The sequence below is a fragment of the Poeciliopsis prolifica genome, unplaced genomic scaffold (genome assembly GCF_027474105.1).
Source record: "Poeciliopsis prolifica strain line A6 unplaced genomic scaffold, Auburn_PproV2 SCAFFOLD004, whole genome shotgun sequence".
NCBI lineage: Eukaryota > Metazoa > Chordata > Actinopteri > Cyprinodontiformes > Poeciliidae > Poeciliopsis > Poeciliopsis prolifica.
Genome location: NW_026562379.1, coordinates 13258089 through 13273416, shown reverse-complemented (window position 1 = coordinate 13273416; position 15328 = coordinate 13258089). Strand labels below are relative to the sequence as shown.

The following is a 15328-nucleotide window of genomic DNA, read 5'->3' as shown; positions in this document are numbered from 1 at the left end:
TGTGGTCAATTCACAATGTATTTGGATCATCTCAGGAAAGTGAAATAGACATAAGCCCGGAAGGACGCAGCAATAATCTAGTAAATCTACAATGCATGGTTACAGAGTCTATTTAGTTTTGAACTCAGAATACTCCGGCTGAACAACGGTTCACACGCTCTGGAGTCTGTCACTGTGCAAACACTATCTTCCATAAGTGCTTCAAATCAATCAGTATCAATAATTAATGATTCAGATTTTTTTTTTTTTTGCTTTAAATATTAGAACTACTGGCAAACTGGCGGTGTGACCTTTCCTGTTTTATCCATATTGTCCTCTTGAGCTGTTGCACTTGAGAGGACAACATGCCGTTGAGGCACAGTGCAAAACACCACTGGTGGTTGCTGGGTAAACAAAGAGTGAGAGAGTTAGTTGATGCCCCTCACCTTGTTTAGCTAGAGGGGGAATTTTTTGTGTTGAACTGTTTCTAGAGGCAGTATACTGAATGGAAGTGTAAAATTATGCAAAAAAAACAAAAAAAACAAAACAAAACAAAACAAAAAAACCCCCCAAAAAAATTAGGAAAATTTTTAAATTGCTATTTTTCCAATCTGACTGAGTTTCAGCAACATTTCAAAGAAGATGGTACAAAGGATTTGCTTTGATCAAAACCAGTAGAGACACAGACGTAGAAAAAAGAGGGTTCCACAACGTACTGATTCAGAGGAACAAACAATCCATACACACCACACTTTTAGGATCTTTGTTTACAAAAGAATTAAAGAAATGTTTGTATTTTTCCACTGTTCTCGTTGTAACATGGAAAAAGGTTGAAGGAGTACAGATACTTCTGTAAGACACTCTCTACACCCCTCTTTAATACTTTTAAAAGTGTTGCCATTTTTCTGCACAGGACATAACTGGTCAGAAACAGTAACCACATCACACATATATTCTGACTGACTGCAAATTTGGTCTGCCTTTTACAGTTTCAGAGAAGTGCCTATATTTCTCTGAAACTTCTGTTTATTTAACTGCTTAACTTATTTTCGAATATCATTGATTCTTCATTCTGGGAGGACATTTGTCACCTTTAAACATGGGAGCTAAAAAGACACCCATGACTGACACTGTCACAGTTAAAGCCATCAGTAAAGACCATGAAATTGAAATCTATTAGTTTCAATGGAGAGGGACAGAACACTTAATGCTGTCATTTTCAGCAGCTGCAGTCAATACTCCAGAGTAGTAGGGGTGGAAAGCTCCCAAGCTCAGTCTCAGGTTACACTCATGGCCACAACAGTTTGCTAACTTTTATAAATACGTAGCATCCTCCATTTCAAAGCAGACTGGAAGGATAAAACAGAACGGAATTGACTAAATAAGATCCTCACTGTGTAGGTTTTTTTAAAAAAAGCTGCAGATTTTGATAAATTTTGTCAACATTACTGGGAAATTACAGATTTCAACAAAGCTGGAGTAAAATAGGAAAGTCTCTTAGTCAAGATATAGCTTACAGAAATCAGTTAGTCTTTACTGATAAGAAAGAAAAAAAAAAGCCATAGGGTCCTTAAAAAAGTTAGCAATCAAGTTTCTTCAGGGATCTGTAAGCCAATTTGCAGCAGCAGTATCCCAGAGAAAACATTACCCAGTCAGAGGAGGAAAATGAGAAAAGTTCAGAGTCGGGTCAGTGAATAAAGAAGTTAAGAAATTAAGGAAGAAAAGCCTCTAAAAAAAACTATTAATCGGTGCATCCCTTTATTTCGATAGCTGTTCTTTTTATGCTCTTAGCATATTAATTGGATTCCTGCAGTGTTAAGTCATGTATTTAATTGTCATTAAATACATGACTTGCATCTAAAATTCCCATACTAAAAGTCTGCAAAGAGCAAATGTGTTAACACTTTTCCAAACTTTTCTTACTGTGGGATTTTAAACCGGATTCTGATCTATTATATATGTCGGCAATAAAGCACAGGTTGACAGGTTGTGTAGTTTTAATTGAGCATAAACTTTACAAGAATCAGAACTAAAAGTTTATATTTAAACCCCATTTCAAACACACCTTTTCGTTTTGTCTTTGTTTAATAAATAATGACAGTCTGTCGTATGGTTTTAAACTCTCTTATGATTTTATGGAAGTAATTCTCTTTTGTGTTTCTTGTTTTCTTTTGTTTTGTCTATTTTTTAAGGTAGAAATAGAAAAAATCCGCTCCATAAATTTATGGATGATACCTGAAACCTGAGAAAAACCAGAGGGCAAATAGGTGGATAAATGGAAGGACAAGCCCCTGGAGATTAAGTAATAAAGTCTGAAGCTATTTTCTTTTTCCATACTTATCCTTAACAGGAAAATATTTAAAGAAAAATCCAGGCGTTTTCAGACTGTGACTCTAAAGGGGTTAAAAAGCATATATTCTTTTAGTAGTTTTAAAGAAAATGTTCTGTTAATGTGATTTCCTGTAGTAGATTTTACATAATCAGATGAACTTGCTTTGGTCTTTTAAAAATCTAATAGCAATTATCATCTGGTTGCTCAATTCTACTGGTTTGCAATTGTACGTTCATGCAAATCCAAATTTGTCCATGAAAGTTCAAGCTTTAGAGTCAGTTGTCATATGTTTACTCTTAAAAGTTAACAATCAAAATGTTTTTTATAACCAAATATTGTTTAATCACTTCAGATATATGACTAAAAAAGTGATTTTATTTTCAGTAAATTTTGAATAATTTTTCTATTATGCATTGTGACCTGCCTACAATCTTATGGAGTCCTCACTGCAGCCGTACTTTCACAGATTGTCAGATTGATAGGGGAGTGAAGAGAAGGAGACAGGTGTTCGGAACAAAGGAAATCAGGAAGATATGGGAGCCAGCAGCCCAACAATGCGTGCCTGCAGATTTGAGATAAACACTTTACCTCCAAAGGAGGAAGACTGCACACCCAAACATTTTCTCTCAGACATAGTCAGTGAAACACAAGCAAACAGAATATACAAAAACATAATGGCCACTGACATGTTCTGAGTCCCTTGATAATTTTATGGGTGAGTTGAAAAGGAATTTCAAAACTTTTCCTGAAGTCATTGTTTCTGCTGTAAGAATACATTCAAGTTCAGACACTTTCACACTTTATACGTGGCATAAAGAACACTTATAGGAAAGAAGGGCAATTAGAACAAAAAAGTAGTTTGTTTTATTTTATTCCTTAAACATTTCTAAAAATGTAAAATGTAGAAAAAAAAAACTGCCAAAGAAATCACTGAACAATCACAGCCCTGTAATTTATTGGACTGATTGCATTTTAATGCAAAGTTACAATCAGTGAAATGCTCTCTTACCATCATCCATATCTGGAATGATTATGACTCTGGCTGTGGGGAACTGTGCGCTGAGGCGTCCTCCCATGGGCATGCTGAGGGTGACATTGAAGCTTTCCTCATCTTCGTACAAGGAATCATCAATTATCACTATCCGACAGGATTTCTCTATCTCTCCCTTGTCAAAGCGCAGGATGCTGTGGTGGTCCTCAGGCCTAGAGATGTAATCAGAGTAGGACAGCACAGTGGTGGGGACAGTGCCTGTGGCGGAAACTGAACGGGCAGAAAAGAGAATTACAGAATACAAATTTAATGAGCTGAAATTTCACACAATACAAAGCATGATCTGTTGTATAATTTGCCTTTTTTTCTAACAATATATTTAGCTCTTATTGAATTAACAATCAAGTCTGCTGTGCATCTGAACCCCCCACCCCCAATGTTATAGTAATTCAATGCAAAATAGTTAATTTTCTGTAAAATGTTTATTGAACCTCGTTGCTAATCTCAACTCTCCAGATCAGAATCTCATCCAACAAAATCAAACAAGCAGATTATTTAATTCACATCTAAATAGAATCGTCATCGTCATTTATATACTTTACAACACTAATTACAGGATCTGCGCTCAAGGATGACCGGACCAACAATGTTTAGGTTGACCAGTTCTAACCTGTGACCAGCTGGAAAAAAAAACAAAAAAAAAAAAAACTTTCTTTTTCCAATCAGTGAGCCTGATCACTCTGATGGAAAGGAAGGAAATTGTTGCTGAGTGAAGAACATATTTTCAACTAGGCAACATTGTCGCTAGATTTAGCAAGTATTCAATCCCCTCTGTGCAATTCTGTGACTTTTCACTTTTTATTAATGTTTAGTAATGCTGTGCTAATCAGGCTCATTGCTAAAATTAGTTATTGATCTGTCTGCCTTTTCTTTAGAAAAATACTTTATACTGACTCCTCTTAGAATGGTTAGAGAAAAAACCTTTGAATGCTGTTTTTATGTCTTTTTACATTTGATATTTCAAAGAAAAATCTGAATTGGGTACAACTGTATCTGCCAAGGGTTTATAAAACTAAATAAGAAGAAATCTGCAGCACCTTTTCTGGTTATGCAACACTAAAACACGTTAGGATTTATGCAAACCACATGCCAACAATAACTAAGACAGCATTAATGTCAACACACACAGTGATGGTGTTACCTTGCTGAGTGTAGCAAATAACCATAAGCTCTTGATTCACATCCCCACTTCTGAGTACAGGGATGAGCAGCTCACCAATGTCCTCCTCTATGTAGTATACAGCTGAGGGTATGAACACTGTTGATTCTGCATGTTGGAAAATAGTTAAATAATCACGTTCAATCTGTTTTCACTGTAATACAGGAATGCAAACATTTTTACCACATTTATCAACAGATTTACCACCTTTTTTTTGGACCATGCACCATAAAAATGTAATTGTGTGGACCTATTAAATGTGGAAAATGTTGTGATTTAAAAAAAAAAAAAAACATCTTTCTAGTTTGCCTTTTGCTACTCCGATTTGATTTGTTTTCTTGCAAGACAATTTTTGTTTCAATTTGTCTTTCTAAACTGAAACATCACATTTTCTTTAATGAACATTTTACGAAAACTCCTTTTTTGTTTCCTTCCATGCGTTTTGTAGGTCATTCAAAACACAAATAATTTTGCAACATTTCAGTCAGAAAATCTTTTTAAATGGCTTTGGCTTCAGTTATCTGTACCTCCACAGGAAGGCCATTGTACTGTTCAGGCAGTAGATAAATGTGTTGTCCTTTCTTAACCCAGTGCAAACAACGCATAATATCCTAGCTTCTCTCCACAATACTTAGTTCTTTCTGAATTTCAGCTAATGTAGTCGGTCTGGTCTGTAATAATTTATTCTCACTGGTTCTGCGTGGAGGTCCTGCGGCCTTTCTAAGCATATGCTCTCAGACAAAAAAATAGAACTATTTTTATGCCTTTGGAGTTTATGTGACCTTGACAGGCCAAAATACTTTAAAACTTTGAAAACTATAAACAGTAGAATGCAATAATAATCGATGTAGCTGTAGGACAACAGAGGCTGCTCAGGGCATGAGGGATAAAAAAACAAAACCTTTTTCCTTAAGAAAGGCAGCTGACTTTTTTTGTTTTCTTGACAGCCCTCCAGCTCTAAGTGTTTGCCTAAAAACAAGCTTTTCATAAACATGTTAATTATTATACAATGTCTAGAAATAAATTTCTGTTCAATAAAAACTTATAGGATCAATATTTGCTCTTTTCTATTCCAGTTCTACAAGTGTAAACAATTTCTTTTCATCAGCACCTTTTTATCTGTTCTAGCTCTGCTTCTTCCCTGTTATCACAATGAGCATTTCACATGAAGTGCAAAACCAATCTGTCTAATAATGTTCCATGACATTTGAGGAAAGACAATACCTTCAAAGCCCATACTTGTCTAAAATTAGAACCTGTACCAGCCTTCATAATGCGGTAGTGCTCAGTATTTTTACTTTGTCAGCCCTCTTTTATCTTCTGGATTAGCGCTGTATTTATAGAGCTCTGATGCCCTCAGGCAGATGAAAGATGAATTTCCATGATCAAATCCAAACATGAAGCTAGCTTTGACAAGGGTTGAGGGATTTTTTTTTTTTTAACCAAGCTCTCTACTACTTAAAAGACAAACAAACTATGAGAAAATTGCTGGTTTAGCCAGTTTTGTACAGTACCTAAATGAACATACTGCTTGTCAGGCTTTTGTGTTCTGTTTAGTAGAAAAAACAGCATGTGGTAATACTGTTTTTTGTTGCTACTTCTTCAAAACCATAACTGACATCTTTGCCTGTTAAAGTGAACTTCTAAGTGTGTTTCAAAACCATGCAAGGGCTTAGTAGATATCAAAGGCAATTGTAGCAGTAGGTATGACTCTTTAAACCACATTAAGCTGCAAACATATTTTTGAGAAAAATAGTAACTGACCGTCATCTGGGTCCAGGATCTCCACTCTAGCAACCTCTGGGAATTCGAGAGCAGCCATCACCGGGTCGGACAGGACAATTTGGAAGGTTTCTGACACCTCATATTCGCTGTCTGACAGGATTCTGACTTTCCAGGTGGCTGTGGTCTGGCCTGGGTTGAACTGCACCTGTTTCTGAGCCTTCCCACGGAAGTCTTTGTCCTTCACTGCAGTATTATCCTTTGTGCCGATGCCTTAAAGAAAGATGTGGATTTCTTTGTTTATCTTCTACAATCTGTTTATGTGAATTTTTAATCTTCATATTTCACCTTCAGAGGCTCTTTGCTCTCTTGCCTTCTTTATTGTGCCAACTGGATTTTATGATTGAGGTAAAATGAACTCTTAGTTTAGATACAGGATGTGTTTGTGAACATTTAAACTGTTGTGTTGTTCAATCTATATGAAAGCCATGTACAATTTTTATAAAGTATCCTTTATGTGAAAAAACAAAGGATCAAATGGGTTTAGCTTTTTACTTCAGAAGCTGTTGTAAAGTTTAATCTGGGTGGATTCTCTGTTGTTTAATAACCTTGAAACATTACTGTTTCTTTACAATTTTTCCAATTCTAATCTTTCTGCCTGATAAAGCGCTGAAGTAGACCATTGAACAAGTCAGCGTTTTGATAGCACTCAAAATCTGACTTGAACACAAAGTGGTGGCATAAAAGCACAACTGCCAAGAGGGTTCAGGAACAATTCAGAAAGAATTCAGAGTGCTGCTGTTGATTTCCTTCTCATAAAAGCAGCACACAACTTTTTATAAACAGTGCAATTCTTTTATTTGCTTGGTAATAACAAGAAGATGTTAACAATTTGATGTGCAACTCATGTTTTCCTCTGTAGTGTTTTTTTGTAAGCTGTTGCCCAGTTTATTTAATTAAACAGTAGTCCTAAAAACATTAGAAGTCACATCTTTTTTTTTTATTATTCAAATAAAAATTATAATTCTACAGTTTCAGACTCAGTTGATATTTGATGAGCAATACGACCGGCTGAGTATGAAATCCAAAAAACTGATGAGGGGGATGCAATTTTTTTATCATCCTGGCAGGAACAAAATCAAAAAGTTGAAACAGGACTGATCTCAGTAAAAATGGTCTTAGTCCACCATGCAGTTTCTGACCTTTTGTATGCCCACTGTTTGGCTGTATACTCGTAGTCACCATAGCGGTGACTCTGGCATGATTCCTGATGGGTCAGAGCACTGAGGCCAGTGAAATGTCACACAGCGCCTCCATTGTCTTTGCTAACTGACTACATAACATGCATCAGAGCTTTGGAAAAAAAGCATGCAGCAGCAGCAACATAAAACATGTAAATATGTTAGGTTGCTGTGCATAAAAAAATGTGAAACACTGCAGAAGAAAAGGCTATGAAAACTATAGTTACTTTGTAAATACAGACAATATATCCAATAATTTTCAGGTTGAGGATTGCAAAGTTAGCAGTTCTTAAAAAAATGCGGTTTCAGTATTTGATGAAAATGAAACTGGATTATGATTTGCAAGCTTAGATAGTGGAAAATGTCGTTGCACGTCTATGCTGAGATAAAACAGTCACACTCAATGCGGCTTAAAAGATCTCCAGCCTTCAAAGAGCCATGAAAGGAGAAAATATAATTTGCCTGAATTCTATGTCCCACACGAGGCCTGCGATGAATGGCCCTGATCACAGCAGTTTTCTAAGGATTCATGGCAGGTGGGCTAACTGTAGCCTCCAAACTGATGCAGCCTTCACTGTGTACACAGAGCAGTGAGGCAATATCCCACCACTGGGGGCATTCTTTGATCAGAGTTCGGCATGGCAGGTCAAATTAAGCTATCCTAAGTTTTCATCAAAAGGTTTTTTATGAGAAACTTTTTCAGCAAGCAGTGAGAAAGTCATGGCAGCACTTTGATTTTTTTTTTACATATAACATCAAATATCATTTTTGTTTTTGAAAGAGACGTAATAGAGCTGACTTTATTGAACTATAAAATTTTCTCTAAGATATTTCTGAAAAAAAAAAAAACAACTAAACATTGATGCTGAAAATGACCAGTTAAAATTGATTGATACAGGAGACACCCAATGTTGAGAGAACAAAGATGTACTCATTTTATGTTTTTAAGAAAATGGCCCAATAAAAGCTTTTATCACCTTTAAAAGAAGAAGCAATAGATTGTGAGTCAAACTAAAAGATTACACTTTTAAATAATTCGAAAGCATCTGTGCGCAGACACACACAGTAAAAAGCAGACCAGAATGTTTTGTAACATTTAAATCTTATGTTTTACTATTAGATCTGGGGCCATTAAAAAATAAAATATAAAACCAGCTGAAATTATCTCAACAGGTAAACCTTTAGCAAGAAGCCATTTTAGTTACAATAAAAATAGTACCAGTAGCAAGAATTTGAGACATTTGAACAAACAAGATTTAAAAAGTGTTTTGTTCTAGTAAATTCACGGTTTGAGTTCATCCTTTATAGTCACTAACTTAGGCTTTATGCATGTGAACGCACAGCCATTATGGGATTGTCCTTTGCTATTGTCTGATTGAAACACAAACACTGGCCGGAGGAGAGAGGTTAAAGGTCATAACCTGAGTGACCCTTCTGAATTTCTGAGCAAGTCTTACTTTTGTCCCTAAATTTATCAAAGGGTCTGCTTGTCTTTCAATATAATGGCTTGCCAAACAATATCTTCTTTGTGCACTTTTTTGTTAGAATCTTAAGTTATGGTTGTAAAATAAAATCTGAGGACCTCAAAAGGCAGGTTGAGGAAAAATCTACTTACTAACAAACGAAGTCTCTCCCAGGTAACCACGACGTTTCAGCACCACCTCTAGGAACTTGACCTCCTCGTCCACCACATAGTGTTCCTTTTCCAAGGAAATCCAAGCCCAATTTAGCCTGAACTGCTGATTTCTCAGCTTGTTGCCACCTGCACAGAGAAGTGAAAGAAGGTTCTTCAGTTTACAAAGCTGCAAAAGAAAACATAGTCAGATAACCTAGCCAGGACTGAGTATTCAAAAATATATTTCTGAAATGAACACGGTGGTTGTTTTTAGTCTGGAGCAAAAAATTAATATCCCTTATTAGAGTGATTTCATTGACATCTTAGGAAGTTGATTTTGAGTCTTAGCCAGGACTCAGTGGGAGGTATGCGGTGTGCAAAACCCTTCAGTCAAAGGAACAAAGTTTGTGCAATCTAATTGCTTTATTTCTAATTAAGATGAAGGGTGTCTGTTTTCTGGATGGACTGAGATGTTTTATTCTTCCCTTTTGAAGTTGTATTCAAAGACTATAAGCTCAAAACACCGAAGGGCAAGACTGCTACCATTTGACCATAAAGACTCAAAGCACGGGCACAAAAACAGACATCAAACGTGCACACATACACAAACTCCACCAGAAAACATTGGAACAAGCACACACAGTGACGCATAAAGAAACTGCATCAGACTTTGATATTTTAATTGCCATAGGAGTAGCTAACAGCGTAAATAATGGCAAAGGTTAATAAAAGTTAAAGCCTGCACAGTAAGACCTGCTGGCTTCTCCTATTAGGAAGGAGCCATGAGAGATTCAGATGAGTGATCCCCTAAACAGCTAACGGTACAGAAAGAGGTGGGATAAAAGCAAAACTGCCAGGAGGGTTCAGGAACAATGCAGAAAGAATTCAGAGTGCTGCTGTTGTTTATGTTAGGCACCAGTGAAAGTCTCTGCACAGCACCACCCTTATTGTTATGGTCAGTAAATCTGTCACCTCCAGCTGACCACTTTGCTGCGTTCATTTCCTTTTCTCTTTAAGCGCCATAGAGCCATTACACTTTCACCATGGGTGTTGTATTATGTGTGAGGGAGGTTAAGATGTATGTGGGAGTTTGCGTGTGTACGTGTGTGTCTTAGTATTCCCACCTTGTAAGGTCTTATAAGGCCCCCTTCAGGAAAATACTGTTTTTGGATAAGGGATTAGATTTAAGATTAAGGTGTGTATTTGATTTAGATTAGGGTTAGGATTAGGAATCTGCTAGTGATTCAGTTTAGGGTGAAAGTCTGGGTTAGGTTATAGAAATGAAGGGAAAATGAATGGAAGTCAATGCAAAGTCCTGATATGATGCATGTGTGTGTACTTATTTATATTCTTCTTAGGACCACTTCTGGCATATTCACTAACATTCTGAAGACCAATGTGCCTTGCGGAGATCAAAGCCTGTTCCTAATCCTGCCAATATGAGGTGGGCCTCGTTGTTTAGGCTCAGGGATTATATTTAGCTTTAATTGAGTTTTGGTGATGCTTAGGGATAAGAACATACTAGTATGAGTTAGGATTAAGTATAATGTCTGGGGTAGACATAAATGCAGTTACTAAATTGAATGGAAGTCTACATAAAGTCCTCATACAGATAGAAATATAAACAACCGTGTGTGCCTGAACATGTAATAAAATCTTCCTAGCAACAGTGTATATGATCACTCTCTTGACTTTTAAGGTTTTTGCAACACACATTGAGACACAAATTTTAAATCAAATAAAATACAAAAAAAAAACAATATTTCCTGTTTCATCTTTAATGTCTTGGTTGAAAAAGGCACATGCAGAATGAGTTGTATTCGATTACAGTACCTGGTAAAAAGGCACTACAATCATTGCATGAGTCATGCCTTCCCAAGGTCTACTACAGAGCAGGATTTTTTCTTCCTGTGTGTTCCACATCATTCTTCTGAAGACAGGTGACCTTTGTATGACAGGACCTCAGTGCTCCACTTGGATTAAGGCCAGCAGTGTGGCACGGATGCCAGTGGTAAACACTGCATGTGTGATCCCTAAGCTTTTGAGCCTGTCCCTCACCAAGGAAAATAAAAGTAAGTCTTGGCCATCTGTCTGGTATCTTGGCCATGATTTTAAACTTAGAACATTTTGAAAGAAAAACTACCTAAGTTGTTGTCAGATGCATATGCCAAGAATGCCCCAAGGCAAACAATAAAGCATCTTGTTCATGGCAATGAATTTTATGCGTCAAATAAAATTTATTGCATTAAGGTGCTTACTTTTAGGACATAATGTTCATGAAACTGAGTTTCAAAGAGGTATGTTCTTGTTTCAAAACAAAAAGCAATCCACAGTTTTCTGACCAAACACAATGTACTGTATAAAAAAAGGATAATGGTGTCAATATGACCTGCTTAAACTGCTTCAAGTTTAAGCAGCCACTTTAAGAACAGTCTTTTAACTGTACATTGTTAATTTTGTCAGGGTTCCAGCCACAGTAAGCATCAATGCAACAAATCATTCAGTTTTGCATTTAACACAGTAAAGTATTCTGACTTAAATTTGTTCATAGTATGTTTTGCTTGCTACTGATTTCACCCAAAACCCTAAAACTCTAAAACTCCCATCCAAAGTTGGCAATCCTTCCCTTGGTGCATTTCCAGATTCCAAAGGCTGGAGTTGGGACAGATCCCATCAAATGTCAGCACTGGAACAGACATGGACATGAACAGGCAAATTTGAAAGGAATATCTGACTAGTTCGAATCGGACATTGAGTTATTTTGGAGTCTTTTTGAAGTTCTGCTTTACAGCCAGAAAGTTGGATATTGTATTATAGTTTTGTCATTGATTCCAAATAAACACATATTTTAGATGTATGAACAGATTTATTTCTCGGATTGGCCAGATTGTCAGTGGACAGTCTGTTGGCTGCAGAGTGGCTACTCAGCTTGCTCAGCCTGGCCTTTTTTGGAGACATTTTAGTGTTGAGAGAGAAATGCCACACACATCTATCTGTTCCAGGTTCTGTGCAAACATTTAGAGAAGCATAGGTTGTGTTGGTCCATTACAGTAATAACTCAAGAGAGATCCTGACTCCTCTGCTTTATAACCCATTTACTATGAGGGGTTTGGAAATTAAGCAATGTATTTGAAGACTTTGGTATAACAATATGTACTATCAAGTGCTAAGGTGCACAGGAAAAGGTGGAAATTGTAATGATGGAAAAAAAAAGAAGAGCCAGACAAATTTGAAATAATTTTAAAACCGCCATCTTAATGGCCAGTAAGCAAATATTAGGCAGTGAGAGAATTGATATGCAAACTGAAGCATAATTTTGGTGATTTCTATTTTATTTAAAAAACACTGATCAATGAATGAGGAATAGTACATTTTGGGACTGAAATATAGGACCGATACAGATTGCTTCAGCAATAAACAATGAATGTGGATTGTTTTATTGGTGTGAAATGAACTTCAGTTAGATTTTGAAAATGGTGGACAAGTAAAATACTTTGACCGATACTATGTGAATGTGTTTTAGAGAAATTAGCCATCAATCACATGCTGAGTCAGTTTAGATATCAGGATCAGTTAGGAACACAAGAAACTGCACAGAAGCAAAATAGTTTTGCACCATAAGCCTAAAATTACATGAGAAAACACTTTAACCTGGTAAAACTGAATTAGTACAGACTTCAAGGAACTGGGGGAGTGGAGGTGCCAGTTTCGAAAGAATCGCTTCACTCCTCCAAATTTCTTTCTAATTAAGATAAGAAGGGGCTGGAGTAAGTCCACTTCAAAGAGGCCCCAAGGAAAACAGCAAAGTTAATCTTTAGCTTGGCCTTAAAGCGCTGAGACTAGATTTAGCGAACTACGTCAAAATCCCTTTTTTTCCACTCCTTTTAACTGAACTGCATTTTGTTGACTTCGGCTTGACAGCCATTAAAAAGCATTATCCATTATATCAATTTCTACAGGACACCTTATTAGTTCAATCAACTGATTGCTTCACTGGTTTATTCAAGGTTACTCAGCATTTGTAGTAGACATTTCAAAAGGTTTCAACCTTTCTTGCACCCCTTGTACCTTAATCATTTTTTTAAAATAAATAAACAGTCTATTTAGCTGTACAACTTTTCTCTGCTCACATGGTGGTGGTTGTGTGATGAGAGACAGAAGGCTTTTCAGAGAGGCTAAAGAATGTGAGAGGCCTGACTCTGCCAACGTAGAGCCCCTGTCTCCTCCCAATGTACATGTTGCAGTCAGGCCTTATTTGGGTACCATCAAGCATTGTATAACTGCAATTCCCCATGAACCCCCATCTGTTAATTCAGCAGGGCAGACAGACAGGCAGCCATTTGCCTACAGAGATAGCATTGCAGTGCTCAGACTCTATGAACAGGTAACAACCTGTAAATGTTGATTAAATGACAGCACACCTAAAAATATGCATGTATCATTCATTAATTGTCAAACATAATTTGTCTGATCTTTTAAAATAGAAACAAAAATAAAGCTACACAAACACTAGCTTGCAACAAAAACTACTGGCCAGTATGCTGTAGTAATGTTATTTATTAATTTGTTATAAAAAGGGACTAAATTGGCAATAAAAGCAACAAGTTTATTTTACTTTAGACGGCCTTCAATTATTAATAAGCACATAAAATCTGAGCATACGCTTTATATCACTAATAATAGCTGCAAGTGAGTCTTTACGTCAGCTATTTCTTTGCTATCTTAATACTAAACTTTATTAAACAACTTATTTTAAATAGATGCACTGAGACATTTAAGTACCTCAGCATACTCTAGACCAGTATGCTGAGGTACAAAGATTTTTGGGCCCCCTATGGATTACAATGAAATACCCCCCCCTCCCTCCCAAAAAAAAAACATAGAAAAATCAATTGGGCACACATCATTCAACCAGACATAACCCTATATACATATTTTGTTCTCAAACTTCACTAAAGTTTATTTCACACTTCAGGTTGCAACAAAAGACACTACAAGCCATATTTACAATATTTTCATTCATCTATAACATTATATGTAAGCAAAAATCTTGGTTACAGAAATTCACAAAAAATCCAACTATTCAATTTTAAAGAGTGCTTATTTTCTATATTTTGTATCTGTATATTATGAGTTATATACAAATGATCCAACTTATGATACACTCATGTAGTTTTAATACAAAAATTTATTAAATTAATATATTACGGCTGAGGGAGGGATGGTATTAGATAACTATCCTTATATAGCTGGATTAAACTCACTTTAGCGGTCACTTTTTGTTATTAAAAAGACTTCAAAAGGTATAACCAACGTGAGGGTAAAAGTGTTGAAAAGGTAACTTTTTAAAATCTTGGGTTATATAAGTCACTATATAATCTGGTGTATAGAATTACTGGTTAAAGTATGCTGATCGGAAAAACTTTACCTATTATGTGGGAGGATTTTATATGGTTTGAAATTCCACTTTCACTGTACTTTGTCTTCTTTTAATATATTTGCAAGGGAGACTCTAATCTGTTTAGTTGTGCAACATGTCAAATGTTGGTAGATATTTCAAATCTTCCAACCAAATTTTCAATTTTCTTTTGTTGCTGGAACGATTTTGCTTTGGAAATACATAGATTTAAATACCATTTTAATAGGGAAAGAATCTCTGCATGGCTTTGCTTTGTAAAAAGAATAGATCCCTGTCATAGAAAACATGTTTCTTCATCTTCATGTCAACATTTAGGTATAGTATGTTTATTTCATGACCTATCCCTCAGTGTGCCAGACTATACCAGCATATTCTATGCCCCTCCAATTAAGGGAAAATGGATGTAATAATCCTGTTGAAGGGAAAAACACATGGCCAAGCAGAGAGAGAAAGCATGATATGGTCTAATCACCCTCAGCCTTGTCTCTGCAGTCACAAGTGGAGAGTTGGCTACGGCTTGAAAGATTTAGCACAGTTATTATTTCACAAGCCCTAGACCTTTTAATACCCTCTCAGGGAACTTCTCTGCAGTAAATCTGACCTCTCCTCAGAACCCATTCTGCTACCATGGCCGTTTTGGAACCGCGGTCACTCTCAGGCGACATTTGTGGAGGCCAAGAGAAAGGCCAGAGGTGCTTCTGAACAAAAATGTCAGGGTCACAGAACCCATCAAAGCTTAAGGCAAGAAGAGGTTTGCCCTCAGCAGGAAAATCCTGTGAGGTTACCATCTCAAACATATACACAAGTGAT

General features: G+C 36.4%; 1 protein-coding gene across 3 annotated transcripts in view; it reads right to left on the bottom strand.

Moving 5' to 3' along the window:
• Positions 1 to 15328, bottom strand: part of frem2b (FRAS1 related extracellular matrix 2b) — a 59713-nt gene that overhangs the window by 22121 nt on the left and 22264 nt on the right. For all 3 annotated transcript variants that reach the window (XR_008605851.1, XM_055028182.1, XM_055028184.1), the window contains exons 3-6: positions 9100 to 9246; positions 6286 to 6516; positions 4504 to 4629; positions 3321 to 3572 (exon numbers count right to left, since the gene is read on the bottom strand). Coding sequence is in view for 2 of the 3 variants with exons in the window: in XM_055028182.1 (XP_054884157.1) it covers positions 3321 to 3572; positions 4504 to 4629; positions 6286 to 6516; positions 9100 to 9246 (756 nt within the window). In the remaining variant the exon portion in view is untranslated. The remainder of the gene's footprint in view (positions 1 to 3320; positions 3573 to 4503; positions 4630 to 6285; positions 6517 to 9099; positions 9247 to 15328) is intronic.